The 20646-nt window shown below is 28.5% G+C and overlaps 3 protein-coding genes across 3 annotated transcripts; 2 read left to right on the top strand and 1 right to left on the bottom strand.

Annotated features, from left to right (window-relative positions):
- Window positions 1-1562: 1562 nt before the first annotated feature.
- On the top strand, window positions 1563-9733 carry RpL7 (ribosomal protein L7). Its single transcript, XM_043051233.3, has 6 exons — window positions 1563-1648; window positions 3713-3821; window positions 5590-5756; window positions 6870-7007; window positions 7839-7948; window positions 9505-9733. Exons 1-6 carry the CDS (start codon window positions 1617-1619, stop codon window positions 9711-9713), a joined length of 765 nt encoding a protein of 254 aa, XP_042907167.1. The 5' UTR covers window positions 1563-1616; the 3' UTR covers window positions 9714-9733.
- A 3371-nt stretch (window positions 9734-13104) lies between these two features.
- LOC107441580 (uncharacterized) lies at window positions 13105-16927 on the bottom strand. The gene is made up of 2 exons (XM_016054901.4): window positions 16462-16927; window positions 13105-13789 (listed from the first exon to the last, which is right to left on the bottom strand). Exons 1-2 carry the CDS (start codon window positions 16675-16677, stop codon window positions 13199-13201), a joined length of 807 nt encoding a protein of 268 aa, XP_015910387.2. The 5' UTR covers window positions 16678-16927; the 3' UTR covers window positions 13105-13198.
- An 86-nt stretch (window positions 16928-17013) lies between these two features.
- Grx5 (Glutaredoxin 5) lies at window positions 17014-20389 on the top strand. The gene is made up of 2 exons (XM_016054902.5): window positions 17014-17310; window positions 20105-20389. Exons 1-2 carry the CDS (start codon window positions 17067-17069, stop codon window positions 20269-20271), a joined length of 411 nt encoding a protein of 136 aa, XP_015910388.1. The 5' UTR covers window positions 17014-17066; the 3' UTR covers window positions 20272-20389.
- The last annotated feature ends 257 nt before the right edge of the window (window positions 20390-20646 follow it).

Here is a 20646-nt window from a genome sequence, read left to right as displayed (position 1 = left end):
CCACGCACTATTTTTTTATTTATTTATTTTACATAATATTTAAGACAAAAAACTATACTAATTAAAAACGTAACCCCCCTCCCCAACAGAAGAAAAATTCTTTAAGGGAAAGAAAAGGGGAGAAAATGCAGTTGTTAACATTTATATTAGCTACTAAATTATTTAAACTAAATATTATTGATCAACATATCTACACATATGAGTACACAACATCAACATGAACAAAGGGTTTTTAAAGAATTTCAAAATCGATTAAATCGTTGAAACTTTCTCCGCCATAGATAAAATGAGTTATTTCTACCTTGAGCAAAAGTTTTATTACATTTTAAAATTAGAGTTAATACGTTTAAGCATTTCACTTTTATCAGAAAATTTAACTAATAAAAGGAATTAACTGCTTTAAAAAATGCGTAAAATTAGAAATTAAGCCATAACCAAATCAATGAACATTCTTTTTAAATAGCGCAAACAGTGAGAAACTAGCGCAAAATTAAAGAACAACATTAAAAAGCTACATTATCCTTAATGTCAGAATACGTTAATTTTTTTTCTTTGTGCTTAAAAAATAACAACCGATTGGGTAAAGAGCATCATTTTGAGTGAAGAAAGAAATATTCATGTGAATCTTAAGAAAGTTATTGAATCAGATTAAATTAGTCTCCTACTGGCGACTGAGTCAGCCAATCTTGTACACTTCCTACATAAGCTATCATCCCTGAAATGGGCTATTATTGTTTCCATAGCTGAATACAACTTACCCCCCGCACGAAGTCTGAGGCAGCGGACTGCCTCAGAATTTGTGGCGGGGGGAGTTCTTACAGTAGACAAACCATACTCTGTCTATTCGCGATCGCAATGCTCGAATACCTCATTTGGGGAAAAGACAGGTTTCATGTCTTGACCATCTCCTCCTCTTCTCAGTTATATAAGAATGCACAACGATTTCCCCCCTTTCTTGATATTTTTCTATTTAATTGTCAGAAAAATTAATTAAAATTTCCACTACGTTTTTTTTAGGACTATAATGGTAAAAGCATGCGAATTGTGGCCATAGGTTCAGAGATCGCTACGTCATCTATAACCTATTTCGATCACCAATGGACTGCTTGATTACGAATTCGTGATCGCTCGAATACGCCATCTGGGGAGTAGATTGCTTCCATGTCTTGATCTTCCCCCCTTCTATCTCTTCCTCTTGTCAGTTGTATAGGATTATATAACGATATATTTTCCCTTTTCTTATTATTTTTCGTATTTAATTTTCAAAAATATTTTTCAAAATTTCCCCGATGCTTTCTTTAAAATCTATGTTTGATGTAGTTTTTAGTTCCATATAGTTTCCTAACATAGAAGTTTTTAATCTATTTGAAAATCAAGAAAAAAATTGACGCACATGCGCTAATGATGAAAGCGTACAAATTGTTTCCATAGGTAGAGAGTAATGGTTCGCGCCCCCTGTAGTCTATTTGAAACACCAGTATAAAATTTCAATTTTAGAACATTTGTATGGCAATGGTTATTAATTTCTGTTGTTTTGTTAACTGCTCTGCAGTAACTGTGGTTGCAACTGGGTCCGTACAAGAAACGCAAGTAACTTTTCTAAATTTCGTGTAATAATGGCCGATGCGGCAACTAAAATGGATACTGGGTAAGAAATCTGTTTTGATCCTGAAAATAAATTAAGTCTCTAATTACTAAAAATGATATTATGTTTCAAAATAGGTTGTATAATTGTTTTAGGGATATATTGCATGTTAAGATATTATGCTTTGTAAAAATTTGAACTAACTTTTTTGTCATGTGAATAAGGCTTCAATTTTTATATTTTATGTAATTTATGAATGCTGTATGTCACATATGATTTGTAAAGTGTGTAATTTTGTCGTAGTTTTATCAAGCTGTGGTTATTATTGCTTATCAAACATTTTAATGCACCACTTAGAAAACTCTACAAACGATCTCTTTTCGATCTTGTCAAATTGATGATGAGGATATTGAATTTATTATTTCGCCTCCTAAAATAATTTTTTACTGATTCAGTTTACATTTGGTATTAGTACATTTTCTGTTCTTGTTAAAAGTCATGTACGTTATTGTAAACATTCGTATTGCAATATTCTATGACTGTCTGGTATCACACACTGGTTGAGCTTAAGAAACTATTTGTTATAATGTTGAAAGTCATAGTCAACTTGAATAATTGTAGTACTTCACAGATGTATTCAAGTTTTGAATATCGAAAAGTGTATTAAGAACGTGTGATTTATCAAAACTTATAGTGTTTCTATGAATCTCTACAAAATTTGTCTAAAATATTAATTATAAAATTCAAGTTGATTGGCAACTGATTTTTTATATCGAGATCTGGGTGTCGCAATATTTCTAAGGCAATTTTTTGATAAATTTTTATTGATCAACAGTCCTCAATCTGTTATATTTGCTCCTTATCCATTGTTCAGTTCATTAAATAAAGTTTGCCAACATGTTAAAAAATGCTAACTACTGATTATGTGTAATCAGGGGTCTGTCTAGGTTTTTCTGACAGGTACCTATTTTGTGAAAATTTAGACGTAATTTGTGAAAAATTAAAAATTATATTAACAAATCAATACAAAAATATGAATTTATCGTTTCTTAAGGGATACAAAAATGAAATTTTAAGAAAAAGTATTTTGTGAAACTACCGTTTTTCCTAAAATTGAATTTGTGAAACTACCGTTTTTCCTAAAGTTGAATTTGTGAAGGTACCGCTAAACGGTAGTAAATTCGGCCTGGATAGACCCCCGGTAATAGATAAATAAAGTTTGCCAACATGTTAAAAAATGCGAACTACTGATTATGTGTAATAGCACGTGATATATAATAACTAAACTGCCGCATGGTGTAATAAGCTCCTCGTTAAGTTCTTATTAATTTGTTTGAAAATATTGTTTATTCTTTTAGTTTAATATTTTATTTATATTATTTTATATATATTTTTTTTTATTTTATTTAATATTTTCTTTTAGTTTTGTATTCAAGAAAATTACTTAATTAGAATTTCTTAGTCAGCTAATCTGTTATACGTGTCAATTTGTATTTTATTGTGAGCTTGCATATTTTTTTTTCTTAGTTAAAGTTTGACTTTTTAATATATAAAAAAAACGTTGATTTAAAAGTTAGGTTTATTCTATCTCGAAATTAGTAAAAGAAAATGCTATCGATTTACTATCGTTATCTACCTACCTGTCCTTTTCACTATAACTGGCATATGCGATTGGTATGTCCAGTTCATCTCACAATTTTCTTATGAATTGGTGATAATTTTACCTATGTTAGTAGATCTTCATTTCCAATAGTGACAGGCCAGTAAATTTTTGAAATAGTAATTTTCTATCTTCAACTTTTTCTTTTTTTTACTGATCTAAGTGTCTTATAAACTTTCTTTGCTTAATGTTTTACCTGAAATTTTAAATTATCGTGCATTGGTTTCAGTAATAGTTTAATTTGATGTATGTGGTGTTTAATATATATGATTAAATAGTATTAGGTACTAGATGTATTGTAGCAAGTATTTTTTAAAACTGATTCTGTTATTATGATGGGTTCTTTTATAACTAGACTACTTGAAATCTAGTAGTATTTAAGCTTTAATTTATCTAATTTATGTAATTGCCTTAAACTGTATTTAAAAAAAATATTAAATAATTTCACCTTTTTTTTATGAATTTAGATCCCCTAAAAAGAAATTACCTCAGGTACCTGAGACATTATTGAAGAAAAGGAAATGGCAAGCTGAGCAAAAACAAAAACGACTAGCTGCATCAATCAAGCAAAGAAAGGTAAGGGTACTTTTTTTAAATCTTGGTATTGTACTATATAGTGTCTTTTATATCAAACATGTTTATATTATGTAAGGTCAGGGTTTTCTCTGGTTTATGAAAATAACCCAGAACCTACAAAACCCAGTTTAGAAATAGGTTTTATTTTTATTTTAATAATTTTTAACCTTACAAACTTTCTTTAAATTTAAATATTTAACTTGCATTTACTTTATTAACTAGATAGAATATTTAAAAAAAATTTAATTCTATGAAATTTATGTTGAATGAAATTTATGTGAAATTATGTTAAAATTTATGTTTAAATGAACTTATGTGTTATGTAGTGAGATAAAAAAAAAAACCACCAATTTTCCCATTGTTTTTATTTATTTCAATTTATCTGAATTTTTTTCTGATAAATTGATTCTGATTTTCTGATCCTGTTTTTTTTTTTCTTCCTAAGTAATGTTATGTAGTTTTTAATTTTAAATATTTACTAAGTACAGTAAAGCGCCGATTATCCGAACCCTTATTATTTGAACTATGTCCAAATTTTTTTTTTTTTTTTTTTTAAATTTTAGAATACTTTTTAACTTATCAACAATTATTACTAATTGTTGATAATAAATTGTTGTTAAGTTTTGAATAATAAATAATATTCAGTACATTTGATGACCATATTTACAACCTTTTTTAGCAGTTTCCTTATAGTAACCATGCATACATGTATTGTTGTACAGTTAAACCTACATACCCCTTTAGCCCCCTTCAACTGAAAATTATCTTTCAAGAATGCGAGTTTCATTTTGACAGTCTAAAACGTCAAAATGACGTTATGAGTAATTGACAAGAAAATTATAAAAAGCTGAAATCTGATTTGAAAAAATTTTAAAAAGTTAAAAAAAGGAATAATGAATAATTAAAAATTGAAGAAGAAAAAACTTTTAAACACGCCAGAGCTATTTTAGATAGTACTGTCAGTCCTTCGCCTGAAAAAGGGTAAAGGGAAATTAGTTCATAAATATTAATTACTTAAACTAGATTTTAAACAACTTTCCAACTATCTGAACTTTCATTATCCGAACCATATTCGGTCCCGAGCAGTTCGGATAATCGTCGCTCTACTGTATTTCATTTTATGCAAACATTAGGTTAACTGATAAAAGGAATGTGCTCAGAACAATGATGGTTATATAATAATTATTACCTATAATTGCTCTCAACATGTCTGTATGGCATGGGGCCCTTCATCAGTTAATCTGTTGCACATACTGCCCTTCACTGAAAAGGTGCTCCCTTCATATATGTAATTCTAAAAAATTTTTCAGCATTTTATTCTCTATCAGGATGGCAAGTTTCTTCTATTATGGGAAAACTAGTCTGTCTAAAAAAATGTTCCAAATTAGTGAAGAATAAATTTATAAAAAGTATACAATTTACTTACTTTTTATGTATAATATACATTTACACAATTATTTGATCCAGTTTATAAATGCAGTGCGTTTTCAATGATTGTATTAGTTTTTGGACTATTTGATGCATCATTTTTTCAAAATGAAAACTAATGAAGCACCAATCCATGATACACATTTTGACATATTTACAAAAAAAATGAACTTTTATTATTAAATATATTGTTAAGTATTAAAAATTTGTACAATGATTACTCAAACTGATTTCTAGATTCCTTTAATCCTGGTTTTTATCACGTTCTGGTTCTGCATTGTTTGTTATTGTCTTGATGATCATAATTTTCTTTGTTAAATGTTAATTTGTTGTTTTTTAGTTAAATAAGGAGAAGCGAAGATTAATCTTCAAAAGGGCTGAAAATTATGTTAAAGAATACAGACGTAAAGAAAGGGATGAGATCAGGCTTAAAAGACAGGCTAGACACGCTGGAAATTTCTATGTGCCCGATGAACCTAAAGTAGCCATTGTTACAAGAATAAGAGGGTGAGTATATAATTTTTAAATGTGTATATATATATATATATATATATATATATATATATATATATATATATATATATATATATATATATATATATATATATATATATATAACTTTATATGTAATGTATAACGCATGGCGTCGAAATATATAATTTTTAATTGTATTTATATAATGTAATGTATATGTGTATTATTTTGTTCCTACTTCGTTACTATTACTATCGATTGTACATGGTATGTTAGAAATAGTTGGTGGTGTTTGCTATGATACAACTATATTTACGAAGGAAAAGATTTAGGCTTTAAAATTTAATCCAGATAAGGAATGTAATGAATATTCGGCAGAGTAAGTTTTCTAAAAAAATCTCCATTGAAATAGATTATTAGCATAAATTATTACTTGCTTGCTTTTTTCTTCCAAAATGTTCAGTTTACTTTTATTTAGAACCTTTTTCTATAGATTAAAAATTCTTAACATCTTTGATGAATTGAATGCCTATTACTAATTACTCAAAGTTATGATTAAATATAAAGCATGACATTTCAAGTTTGTTTAATGCCAATCATAGTTGGAAGATATTGCAGTTATATCATTTTGATTATAGAAATTCCTAAATTTCCTGTGTGTAAAATATTTTTGCAATGATTATCATGAAATTCATATTTCCTGAATTCTACTGGATTTTTTCCTATCCATGTTGACAGCTAGACTTTCAATTTTAAGATTTTAATTACTGCAGTTCTGTGATGGATTTAATGAGTTATTTTGTTTGTCAATTTAACAAAGATTTCTTGTATATTTTGTTTTGATGGATATGTTAATTTTAATAAGATAAAGTTCTGCTAAATGTGATATATATATATGTTCTGAAATTTAACTTTATCTGGATAGTGACCTCCTTGATTTCCAGATTGAATAAAGAAGCACAATGTGAAAAAAAACCTTTAATTTTATCACATAAACCTTAGTGAATGAAGCATCAGAATATTTTTGTTTTGGTCATTCTTGTTTATAGTTTTCTCGTTTTAGAAACTTAATTTTATTTGCTGCTAGCCTAGAGTTCTATTAAATGCTGAATTGAATTTATTTATATTTATTTTTTTTCCTTACAGTATTAATGGAGTTAGTCCAAAGCCCAGGAAAGTTCTGCAACTTTTGAGGCTGAGACAAATTAACAATGCTATGTTTGTCAAGTTAAATAAGGCTACAATCAATATGTTACACATTGCTGAACCTTTTATTACATGGGGGTAAGTATTATTTGTTAAAAAAAATATTTTGTTTGTAGTAGGACAAAAATGAGGGTCGTGCATTTATTTGCATGCTGGAGTTGAGCTCCAGGGATTTGAAAAAATGTCCTGGGTTAAAGTAATTGAATTGATGAAAAAAATTTGCATATCTAGTAGTGGGTGCACGCTGGTGGAGCACCTTGTTCAAGAGTTTTTGTTCTTGGAAGGTTCCTCATTAAACCTTGCTAATGGTACTTTTTTCCCTAAAATTGGCACTTCTCTAATGTATGATTCCAGTAAATATTAAGTCTAGTCATGAACATCATTTGATTCTCTTCCTTTTTCTCATTCTATTTTTAAATGTTTCTTAATGCAGTAGACTTTTCATGCTCGTTTTAAGTTTGTATTAGTTCGATAATGCATCTTGGTTTGTGTTCACATGCTTCAAAAATCCTATATTTGTGATCCATGCTCACTCGATTTAAAATTAATAAATTGCAATTAATATTCGCTGAACTTTAAGATCACACTTAACTATTTGTGTCAATGCGATTTTGAACTCACAATGTTATCTAGGTTTACTAATAACATATTTGTATTTTACAAATGTGCAATTCGTGATCATGATATTTACTTAAGCATTGGAATTTCATTATTAAATAATTGAATATGTGATTTAAAGTATTTATGATTAAAAAATATGATTAAAGAATTTATTAACAAGAATCAAGCATATGTTCTCTACGTATACATTTTTCTTCTAGCTTTTGGTATTTTTTCATGAAGTTATCCCATTGTTATGTTTTCATTCATCTTAACAGTGTAAATTAATGTTCTGTTTAATTTCTATAGGTATCCTAACTTAAAGACTATTAAGGATCTTGTATACAAACGAGGATTTGGTAGAGTTAATCACAAAAGGATCGCTCTCACTGATAATTCTATCATTGAGTCTAAATTGGGTGAGTAAAGCCTATATGATTCTATAGAGATGGTTAATTTAACATAGCATTCTCTGTGTTTCATGCCATAAATGCTTATGATAATTATTCTAAACGTTAATAACTACCCTGATTTTGTGGTGTGCAAAGTTTTTTTTAAAAGAAATGTATATTTGGTATGTGGCAACTGAGTTTGTTTCCTTATGGCATTTTAATAAAGCTACAAAATTGGTTAAAAAAACATTTTCTCTTGTGATAACAACTGCTATATTTTTTAAAAAAGCGACATTTCACTGTTTTACTTAGATGGCTATTCTAGCTCTGCATTTCTTGGTGCTTTGTTATTTTTTGTTATATATTTGTAATGATTATCCATCATTGGATAAGTGCTCAGATTGATGTGTCTAAATTTTTGCCAGTCATCTTAAGTGACGAGTACCTAAAACATCCAAATACATAATCAAAAAAAAATCTAGATTTTCTTCTAATGGTTGTGTTGAAGAATTCAATTAAGTTTCGTAAAGGTTCATCTTCCCGTAAGAAAAAAGGAGCTGCTGAAGAATATTTGGTTGAATTGATATTGTCATCCTCCATAGTAGTGTTATTTTTTCACCCCGAACATCTTCTTTGTGTCAATGTATTGTATTTTCATAAAATTTTAGATTCTTGATTTTTTTTCTTGGCAATAAGGCCTGCAGGAGCTTTTTTGCTTTATTGTTTTCTAAATTATGGGGATAAAGCATTGAGTGTTTTTTTTCTCCTTTTATTTTTCATTGGTTTGTGCACACTTGGTCTAGTTGACTTTAAGGGTCCCCAAAAGTCAAAGAGAGATAATTGTCAAGGTATTTATTTTTTACAAGGGATAGTGTGTTCCCCTTCCAGTGACTGGAACTGGTCCCGCACCCAGCTCAGACAAACGATAGTGCTCGTTTGATATATCCTCAGTGGCAGACAGATCATTTGTATTTCCCTACTAATTATCAGAATTAAGAATTTTGGTAGATTTTTACATTAATAGTTTTTTGTAATTTGAAAAATATTTTTGCAGTGAAGCAGTTCATCCTTTTTTTTTTTTTTTTTTTTGTTAAAGCTGTCTGTCAAAATTTTGTTTTCTAAAACTGTTTGGCTTTTGTTTTAATTTTTTTAAGATTTGGCTATTTATTTAGAGATACTGTTATTATTGTTAATGAAAATTAGTTTTATCTGAGAAAAGTTGCAAATTTTTCAAATATTTAGTGACGTTTTCCTGGTGGCCTCAAAGGATGAAAAATTTAGAAAGCGATTTTTTTTTCACCCACAGAGTTAGCGAGAAACTATCTGTATTAAATGGGAAGGTTTTTGTTCGTAGCGCTGATCTTCGCTGGTGGAATTTCTCTATAATTTTTTGAAACATTTTGACCTCATCTAATATATATATAAATTTGCATCTAAATACTTTTTTTTTCTTGAAAATGTCATGTATTTCTTCATGAAGCACCTGGTAGTTCAAATAGGTGATTTTATGATTTAATATAGATTGCTGCTATTCTTAGCTTTCTGGACATATCTGAAGATAATCATTTTGTATTTTTTTCTAGGTAAACATGGCATTATCTGTATGGAGGATTTGATTCACGAAATTGCCACTTGTGGCCCCAATTTCAAGAAGGCCACTAACTTCTTGTGGCACTTTAAGTTAAACAACCCTAAAGGAGGATGGCGTAAGAAGACTATTCATTACGTTGAAGGTGGAGATTTTGGGAACAGAGAAGACAAAATTAATACACTTCTAAGGAAAATGATATAATAAATTCTCAATAAAATGTACATTTGTGACTTTCCTTGTTTAACAGATAATTCCTATTTAACATACATAAAAACAAAACTGCAATACTTTAACTTTAACATCATTTAAACTTTAACTTTATATTCATTTTAACTTTATATTTACTTAATTTTTCTAATATCTTTTGTAATTGTCATCTGTATACTATGAATTTAAAAAAAACTAGTTTGTCTATAGAAAAAAATTTCCCACACCACAAAATAAAATTTTATTTTCAGTTCATAAAAAAATACTTCTGAAATTGTTTTGCTCTAGGAAAGGACTATGGGTGGGGCATAGAAGAGGATTGAATATGTGAAGAAAAATAGAAGTGTCCACTTTCAAATGAATTCCTCTTGAAATGCTAGAGAGCCATTCACTGTATTGAGGAATGATTTTAGTGATTATCTTAAGTTTTATATTCTTGTGTGCTGTGGAGCTGCAGAACATAAAATTTTTTGTATTTTTCCTTGAGTTGAATTTCTTTTTCCTGTAGGGTAGGGAGGGGCATGCCCAAGTATTTAGAAATGTTAACAGCAATTATAGGTAGTGATAGTTATATAAACATCATTGTTCTAGCCACCAAATTCTTTTTAACAATTACCCTTGTATTATGTTCACATAAAATTTCATGCTGTAACGGAGAGAACTACCTCGCAAAGTTGAAGGAAAGCCCTCCCTCATTAGACATGGATATCAACCAATTAGACATGGATGCCACGTGCCATTGACCACAGCATTCCAGGGGGTCTACCTTTCTGCATGTAAAATGGCTTGTGCCTACGTGTGCCTCGACAGACTCCCCGGACGGGGTCAACTCCTTATCTCCCCAATCTGCTGACCAGACGAGTGGTCCTCTCGCCGTTGAAACCCCCCTTCCTCTAGCGTCCACCATGTAAAAGGGGGCGACCACAAACTAACAGTACTAATTGATAATTTGTAGTTGACAACAAGTTCTAATTGATAATTTGTAGTTGACAAGTTCCAAGTGATAATTTGTAGTTGACTACAAATTATCAATTAGTAATTATCAATTACTAATTGATAATTTGTAGCTAACAAATTATCAATTAGTAATTGTGGGATATCTATTTCACCGAGGAAAGCAAAAACAGCTAGCCCTCAGCCTTAGGGAAAAATCAGAATCAATTATCAGAAAAAAATTCAAATTGTAATAAATAAAAACATGGGAAAATTCATGTATTTTATCACATAATACTCAAGTTCATTTAAAGATAAAATTTTTATTGTTTATGGAATAAAATTTAAAAAAAAATTAAATATTCTGGTTAATAAAATAAATGCACGTTAAATACTTTAAAGAAAGTTTACAGGTGCAGGATTAAAATTAAAACCTTTGTAAATTAAGATTCAACATTTAGTAGGGAATGTATTTCAACTTTAAAACATTTTAAATAAATTAAAAGAGGAAGGGGCTAAGAGGGAAAAGAAAACATTAATTTGGAAGGAAATATTTCCCTTAATAAAAATTCATGCTTACAACTCTTTATGACCAAATTTTTTTTTATTATGTCACTATTTACAATTAATACAGATATATTGACTAATTAAAATTACGTTATGATACTTATCTTGATTACACTTGTTGATTATTTTGATAACGTGCACAATACAAAATGATCCATGTAGGTAGAAAATGGCTTAAAAAAATTTTGTAATGCTTATCCCGCAATTTTCCAAATATTGTGATAATTTTTATCTACTTGATCATCTGATAGTTTTTTCGGATCATTAAATGAAAATTTAACGATTTCATTTAAAGACTGCTCCTCAATTTTGAACATGCCCAATTCACTCTGAAAAAACAGTCTTTATTCAGAAGCTGCTGTTGTGGCAAGTATTAATACGAATTGTTGCGAGTGGTTTTTATTAAGAATGGGAAAAAATACAAAATTTATTTAGTTAATACATAAAACTTTTTCTGCACACTTGCATCTATGAATTTAATTTGATATACTTTTATAGGATTTAGTTGATGTGCTTTTATAAAACCCCCAGAACAAAATTATTTTAATAGATGGCAATTATACCTACCGTCAGTTTAACGAAAGAACATCCCTGACAAGTACCTTAGAGCACTGTCGAAAAGGATGTGAGGGTGAGGTAAACTCTTAGGACTTGTTTTGACTCCAATTGGTGAGAAAAATGTATCTTTTCTTGTTTCCAAAACTCCAGACTACGGTGGGAATTTATTAGACTGACAGTAGGAGCAAGGGAATAAAAGCCATTTTAGTAAAATTAATAATTTAAACATACAAAGCTACTATCAACTAAAAATAATATCCTGCTGCCAATTATGGATGGTTGCATATAAGATTAAACTAAATTATATAATATGCCTCATGGAGAATTGAATTTAGTAGATATATATAGTACAGAACCCGTTATCCGGAAATCAGAAAACCAAGAAACCGGAACGAAATTCGATAAATTTTCCTGCCATTTTCAAAAAAAAAATTTTTTTCCTCATAAGAGTTTAGGATTTTTTTTTTTCTATTTTGAAAGATGGTTACCTTTTATCATTTTGGAAAGAATCATTAGTGTATTACTTCATCGTTTTTTCTTTTTCAGATTATTTCCAAATTTTTTTTTTTTTTTAGTTGGGTTTAACAATAAAAAAAACGGCTTTTTGTAGCGATTCAGAAAACCGGAAAAATCAGTTATCCGGAATAGCGATGGTCCCGATCGTTCCGGATAATCGGTTCCCTACTGTATATAACACCAAAATTGAAATTAGCCATACTGTACGAAGGATTAAGCAAATTGTATAACAATTTAATTTTGACATTAAGAGACCAACAATTTTTTCTGCACTTTTGAGATAGTATAGCTACAATTTGACTATGTTTTTTTTTTTTTTTTTTAGTTTGAAACACATACATTGTTATTTTAAAAATGAGTCTGACTTTCTTGCAATTTACTTTACATAACATTGCACATATGCCTTTATAATAATCTTGCTGCATTTCTACAACCAGCATAGACTCTTAACAAAATTAATTTTGTCGTCAGTTGTCTGAAACATTGGAGTGAGATGAAACAAGTTTAAGTAAAGATGGTGAGTCAATACTCAGGTTTTGGCTAGCGTGAAAGAAGTTTCCTTTTTAAAAGACCATCTTGTTTACATAGTAGTAGATAGCCCCAGTGGCTTAGACGGGAGCTCTCTTGCTAGACAAACAGAAGTATATCAAAATAAAATTGTTAAAATGTGTTATTGCTTGTAAATTATTTATATGGGTAAGAAATAAATTCGAGAAATTTTTTTTTAAAACCAAGTGCTTCATTACAAGATGTATTAAAAATATAATGTTTAAAATACAATTATTTTTTTGATAAAAAAAAAAATTCTATGTTTAATGCAACATAAAAGTTATAATTTAATCAGTTCTAATCAATTATTAGGTGCATATTAATGTGACGAAATTTCCATAACATTAAAATTCATATCAGAAGATGTTGACAGTCAAGTCTGTTACAGATTCTTTCAAAATTTTAAATCCTTTAAGTTCAGATTTTAGTTTAACCCATAAATCTGAAGATTGACAAGCCACAGCTGCATTGCTTTTAGAGTTTTTTTCAGGAGAACATTCTAAATCAAAATTGGCCACACTATTACTATCAAATCGCAGAATAACTTGTTTACATTTCTGTGGAGGGGCATAAAATCTCTTTTGCTCCATATATTCTGTAAGTGTTACCCCAGATTTCAACTTTAAGAGAACAGATATTGAAGTAGGATTGTCTAAACCTATATCTTGTAAAATAGAACTTTCCATTAGGATCTTAAAGAATTCCAGACGATAGCGTTGAAATTTAGAAGGATCATTAGCACAAGTAGTTTCTTGACAATAAACTGGTAGAGTGATTCGATGAAGCTCACGAGGATTCATCATATTAGCACCCAAACTTAAGACGACTTCTAGAACTTCTTCATTTTGTAGTATTTCTTGTAATTGGATAAAGAATTTATCAAATCTTGTAATTGAATCCATAAAATTTTGCTTGGTCCTTTCACTTCTTTTTTTAGGCTTGGAACTCTGCGTAAAAATAAAATTTATATAATTATTAAAAGTGATACAACTCATTTTACCATTCATAAATAAATTAAATTTATTACAATTATGGTCATTGAATATCTAAGCAGCATAGAGATGTCTACAAAATGCGAATGTATTTAATGCTTTGCTGCCAACAGGGCATGCTATTACAGTGACTAATGACTAAAAAGCTGATGTAAGATCAGCCTAGAGCTTGCATTAAATAAGAATGAAATTTAAAACTTTTTGACATTCATAAATTTTTTTTAATTGAAAATACTTCTATGTGACAACTACAATACTTTTATGAAATTCAACCATATGTAAAGTGTTGCAATTAGTAAAATTATTGATAAATCAGAAGTCGTGTTGTATCCTTGATTACTTATTTTAAAATACATGTGTCTAATTCTTGTTAGTATTTCTAGTCCTGTTTTAGGAGCGGTTTTATAAACATACACATTAAGAGAAAGTTTTTTTTTTCTACAAATTATCTCAAAGCATTCATGCACATGCTAGCGCAATGCCAGCACATGTTAAGCATTTGGTTGAAGCTTTTTATTTTGAGGTCGAACTTAAAAGTAGTTCTGAATATTTCATATATCAGAAGAAAATTATGCTGTTGTCAAAGAGAATTTCACTTTTCTAATAGCCTTTTACTTACTACAAATAATCTGATTTTTATGATCTGCCAGTCATTAATAATAATGATAATCATTAAAAGGATATGACCCTATTATTTCTAATTTTAAATAATACAGAGATCTCAACATGTTTTAGTAAAAGAAAAGGGGAAAAGAGAGCCATTAATATTTAAAACCATTTATATTCTGGAATTCTTTTGGTTGGTTCTCAAAAGGTCTCTCTCCTTGTGTAAGTTCTCAAAACTTATTTACAGGGTGCATAGCCAAATTATTCAACAAAAAATAAACACATTTTAAGCACTCAAATAATATTTTTTAGCACTCTAAAAAAACATCATACTTAGGTAGGGTAGAAAAGTTTTTGACAATTGACGGTTTTATCTGGTTTTAATAGTCATGTCAATAAAAAAATAAAAAATTTGGTATTGTTTTTGACAATTGTCAAAACTTTTGAATGATGTAAATCGAATGGCGTTATCATACGCTACAGACTGACGATTTGCGAAATAGATTGGGGTTGAAATAATTGTGAATATGTTGAATTAAACAATGGGAGCAGTGTCTTTCTGCATAATTCGTAGCGAAAATAAACAGGAAAAATATCACTTTAGAAAAGAGAAAATTAAGCACTTAAAAAATGTTTTAAAACTCTTTTTTTAAAAGAGTATCTACATCTTTAAATTGCCTGTCTTTCATTGACTATGTCACATCTGTACAATTTTTGCCTCTACAAAGTACCCAAATTAGTGAATAGTGCCAGTTAAATTTTCATTGATTATTGAATTGTTAATTAGATACAGTTATAATTATCATAAAGATTAAAAAAGGTAAAAACTACAAAGCAGGGAAATTAGAAAAGGCACAGGGAGATTTCCATATCGTGATCTGCGGCAGAATAATCGCCAAGTCTTGGAAACTTCTGGTCAGTGGCCCGCGAGAAACTGAAAAAAACATCATCAAAGAAAGGGGCTAACTCGAAAGGTATAACTTGTAGCCACCCCCGGGCAAACATCTACATATTTTTTTTAAGAAAATGTGCAAGTTTAAAATCTATTTGGCACTTTGGCGATTGTACTTGCCGCGACAGATTACAATACAGAAATATCCCCAAAGGCTCATTCAATTTAAAGATAAGATTCAATATTAGAGATTGTAATATATCTTTAATTAAATAATTGTTAAAAGTAAATTATAATGATCCCTCAACCCAGCTATTTGTCAAATGTATTATTGAATTTAAAAATTTCAATTGTTTTTAAATAAAATGAAATGATAAAGAGAAATCAAATTATGAAATCATAAAAGATTTGTAACAGCATTCGCTAATAACATCTATTAGATAAGTAAAGGGCACTTAAACTTGTAATTTCTATGAATCTAACAACTAAGAAAAGAGTGAGTGTTTTTACCTTTATAAAATAATTCAAGATTACTGAAAATTTTTAAAATCATAAATCCATGCAGGAAAATAAGATACTTTAATATTTTGTTCAGTTGAGTGGATAGTCCCTAGGATTCAAACTTCTTGAATTTAGAGCTATTTATATATCTCATAGATATGCCATAACAATTTCGAAAAAAAAAAAAAAATTATTTATATCACATATAAATGGATGAAAAATGTAACCGAAAAATTGTTAAAACTATTAATTGATTTTTCTAAAAACATGGCACTCTATAAGATCAAAATTATTTGCTATATAATTATAACTATATTTGGTTTATATTACAGGTAATAACCACAAGTCGTTAATTATTATAAATCAAAATATTGATTTTAATATTTTTATGCTACAATTTAGTTTCTTTAAATTTAATTTTCAGTTGATGAATCAATGATTAGTCAAAAAATAAATTTTAAAATTTTTTAAAAATAAAATTTTGATACATTATTCTAATTATTAAGCAAGAAAATGAATAATGATGAATGAATGCAATGAGCAAAAAATATTAATAAAATGAATGCAATAAACAAGTAATTTTAAAGCACAAGGAAGGATTTTTTTCAGATGTCATCAAAGTACTTACAGGATGTTGGCAGTTTTCATCGTAATACACAGTATGGTCATCAATTTTTACAGCCTCGAATTTTTCTGTGGTCGTCTTTATTGTTCTTTTCAATTGATCAAGAGGAAGGGGAAATTGTCCTCTAGAGTATAAAGTATATTTCAAGTATTCAACAACCAAATAATTAATGGTTTCTTTTGAAACTGGATTTTCGAATTTTACGAAGCATTCAGACATTTTTCATATAAAAGGTTTCGGACGCAATTTAAAAAAGAATTAAGATTGAAACATTTCATCAGCCACTTGAAATTAAATCATCAAAAGAGTAGTTATTAACCATCAAAATCAGGAATTTTTAAATTTCACTAAACGTATGATTTGAAATCAACCACTTTTTTGTTGATTTTGAAAATTTGATACTAATAGATGCTTATTTCTGCTGCATTTGAAATAAATCCATCCGAACTCTACCATCCTTGTAATACTTAAATGATATAGATAACACCTAAACTACTATTAATTTAAAAAACACTTTTCGGCAGGCATGAAAAGATCCTATATGAAGCAGAAACAAATAGCCGGAAACGTTAATCTACTAAATTTAATAACACACATGAAATACTAACATGGCTAATCGTTTATTTTCTAGCAATTTTCTGAGAACCTCTATTTTTTCGTTTCGAAATTATTGTAGTTGTTCAAAAGAAGAGATTCAAAAATTAGTGAATAATAACAAAGTTGTAATTTTCATGAAAGGTGTTCCTGACCAACCTCGTTGTGGATTTAGCAATGCAGTAGTTCAGATTCTTCGTATGCACGGTGTGAAATATGATAGCCATAACGTTCTTGAAGACGAGAAAATGAGACAAGGCATGTTTATTTTAATGTCTAATTGTTTAGACTCACTCATGATTGTGTGAATGATTTTATTTTTATTGTTGTTGACTCTACTGTTGTTAAATAACATATTTTATAAGTACCTACTATGTTTATGTAAATATTGTATTTAATGTACTTTATATCATTTTAAAATTTATATGAATATAAATCATAAATATTCAAACTTCTAATGAGAGGATTTCCGTATATAACCGCTAAGTCTTGGCCATTCTAAGTAGTGGCCGCGAGAAAAAAAAAAATTACAGAAGTGAACCAACTCAGAAAGTTTAATTCGTAATGGGAAGATTTTTGTGTCGTTATTTGTGGCAGAATAACTGCCAAGTCTTGGCAACTTTTGGGCAGCTGCCTACGAGAAACTTAAAAAATCATCACAGAAAGGGACCAACTCGTTAGCCACCCCCGAGCAAACATCTACATGTTTTTTTTTAAAAAAAAATTTGGAAGTTGATATCTCCTTGTAATCACCCCTGGGAAAATTGTGCTCTTTGCAAGTTAAAAATCTGGCACCTTGCTGATTGTAAAAGAGACCATTCAACTCTCTGCAAAAGACAAAATTTCTTGTTGTTTGATAAAATGTCTACTTCCTGATCTTTATCCGAAACAGATGCAAGAATGAGATAATAATGTCACAAAAGTAATAAATAATAAAGGATAATGAGAAATAATATAGTATTTTTTCTATATACAAAATGTAATTATAAATTTTTATGTATTTTTGGGTTTATTATTTTGGCAAGTGTACAAAATTCTTGAAAAGAGTATCATTCAAGAAGACCGTTTTCTTAACATGATGTGGCAAAGTTGCTTTCAAGACTGTCGTAACAATTGCAAGCAGGGTTGGCAAGTTTTTGACACATGACGGTTTTTACCGGTTATTACCATGGTTTTTACCGTCATGTCAAAAACTGTCAAAAACCGATACTTTTGCTTAAACTGTATTTTTATTTGAGTTTAACTGCTTATAATTTAAAATTAATCAATTTTTGGGGAATAAAATTAGAAAAAAAGTTGTTAAAAGATATTTAAGAACAGATTCATGCATTTTCCCAACATGATTATATCAAAACATACCATTTGAAGTAAAATATTAAGATACTAAAAAAATTTTCAACATTTCCAAGCATCATTTTGTTTGGCATATTACATTACTGAAAAATGTCAAGATTGATTACTTTCATTCATAAAATCTTTGAGAAACACATGTACACATAAAAAGAAAGCCTCATAAAATAAACTTTTTGTATCATTTTTGTTTTCAATATTTTACACAGAAATGAGACATGAAAAAGCTTGGGAAATCCTTTAAGGGTTGCCTTTGCAATAACCTTTTGTTATCATTATCCTCAATGACAGGCTTCCTTAGAACTAGACTGGTGGTCTTCCATTAAAAGAATCTTCTTGAATTTTAGACTCATCCATACTAAACTCAGAAATCGACTGGGCAATGAAAAATTTGCAAAATTAGTCACTTGCTATCGTATGCTTCGGCACAGTGACCCCGACTACTGAACATGTAATTTTGTTTATAATTAAGTTTTGTTTAATGTGCTTTTTCAACTGAATAAAAGCTTTTAACTTGACAAAATAACAGTAATTCTTGACTTAGAGTTTGTTAGTAGTTACAAGTTTTGAAAGTTTTGTTTAGCTAATATTTAAGAAATGCCAAATTTTAAATTCTTCTTTTTAGTTCTTGAATTTATTAATAGTTCCAAACTTTTTTGTTTGTTTGTTTATTTCTAACAATTAAGAAGTGCAAAATTTTAAATCCTTTGCAAATCAAGCTATAATGATAAAAGTAAGTAGCACTATTTTCAATAAGTATATTACAATATTTCTGTATGAATGTATATCCTTCTATAAGAATACATGTATATAGTTGCAAAATCAATAGCAATCATTTACAATATTCATTTATAAAGGCAATTATGTGAAAATAATATATTGTCCACTATATGCCATAAATTAAGGAAAACAGTAGGTTTTTGATGTTTTTTACCAGTAAAAACATGGTTTTTACCACTGTCATGTCAAAAACCAGTTTTTGATGGCAAAAATCCAACCCTGATTGCAAGTTTTTTTTTTCTATGGAGGGGGCAGTTTGGGCAGATAATTGTGTTTTTTTTTTTTTTTCATTCTATATGATTAAAAGAATTTTGAATAATCACCTTAGCAATAATTCTATTAAGTTTATTTAATAAAATAAAATATTGGCTAAATATTTGCATGAAATAAGTGTATATTTTTTATCTCTTTCTTAAAACAATAACTTTTCAAATAATTCAAGACTAATTGGGTTTTCATGTCTTAAAAATTTATAATTAAGAAATTATTTTCATTCCTTGTTTTACTGTATACGTATTTGTAATTTTTAATTTTTTTTTAAAATTTATTGTTAAGAAAATACCTTTTTTTACTTAAAATTTTTAAACAAAATACAATTATAACAATTACAATAAATATCTTCAATTTTATGTAATAGATGCTTTTTTTTTTCAATTACTTCATTTTTCAATTATTTTATTGGCTGAGTGTTAAAAATCTATGAATGCTAATTTCTTCATTAAAACTGTTATGAAGTTTTCTCTAAAAAATAACTCAATTTTTAAGAAGGAGTAAGCCAAATATAAAAATATTTTTACTGGACATTTTTTCTCCAAACTTTTGCGATTGTCTTATTTCATAATTTATTAATTCTCGTAATATTTTCAAAATTATTCCCAATTTATCTATACAATATATATTTATGATATTTTTGTTGTTGTAGGAATTAAAGATTTTTCCAACTGGCCGACAATACCACAAATATATATTGATGGAGAATTTATCGGTGGATGTGATATCTTGTTACAAATGCATCAAAGTGGGGAATTAATTGAAGAGCTTAAAAAAGTGGACATAACATCAGCATTACTTCAGAAGGATAACTCATAATGTGTGTCATTAAAATATTTGTTCATTTATATAGAAAATAGCATTATTTAGTTTTTACTTAAATGTTCCATTTGAATTAGAAATAAATTGTACATATTTTGAATTAAATTAATTTTTCGAAATTTTAATTTAAACATGAGCTTTGCAATAGATTACAGTGTTTTCATTTCAGAAAAAAAATGGGTGAGAATTTCTCACCCTTTCTCAAAAACAGGGTGAGATTTTAAAAAGTTAAGTGAGATTTCAAAAATTTAAAAAAAAAAAAAAAACACTAAGAGACTTGAAAAAAATTTTTCTTTCATTATAATGCATTTTTAACATCTTCTAATTTTTAATGCATTGAATATTTTTGCTGCATCATCATATGGAAAATGT

The sequence above is a fragment of the Parasteatoda tepidariorum genome, chromosome 2 (assembly GCF_982258835.1).
Source record: "Parasteatoda tepidariorum strain Cologne lab strain chromosome 2, Ptep-v5.0, whole genome shotgun sequence".
In the NCBI taxonomy this organism is placed as follows: domain Eukaryota; kingdom Metazoa; phylum Arthropoda; class Arachnida; order Araneae; family Theridiidae; genus Parasteatoda; species Parasteatoda tepidariorum.
Note: the sequence above shows the minus strand (reverse complement) of the source record. Positions and strands in the feature narration are given on the sequence as shown.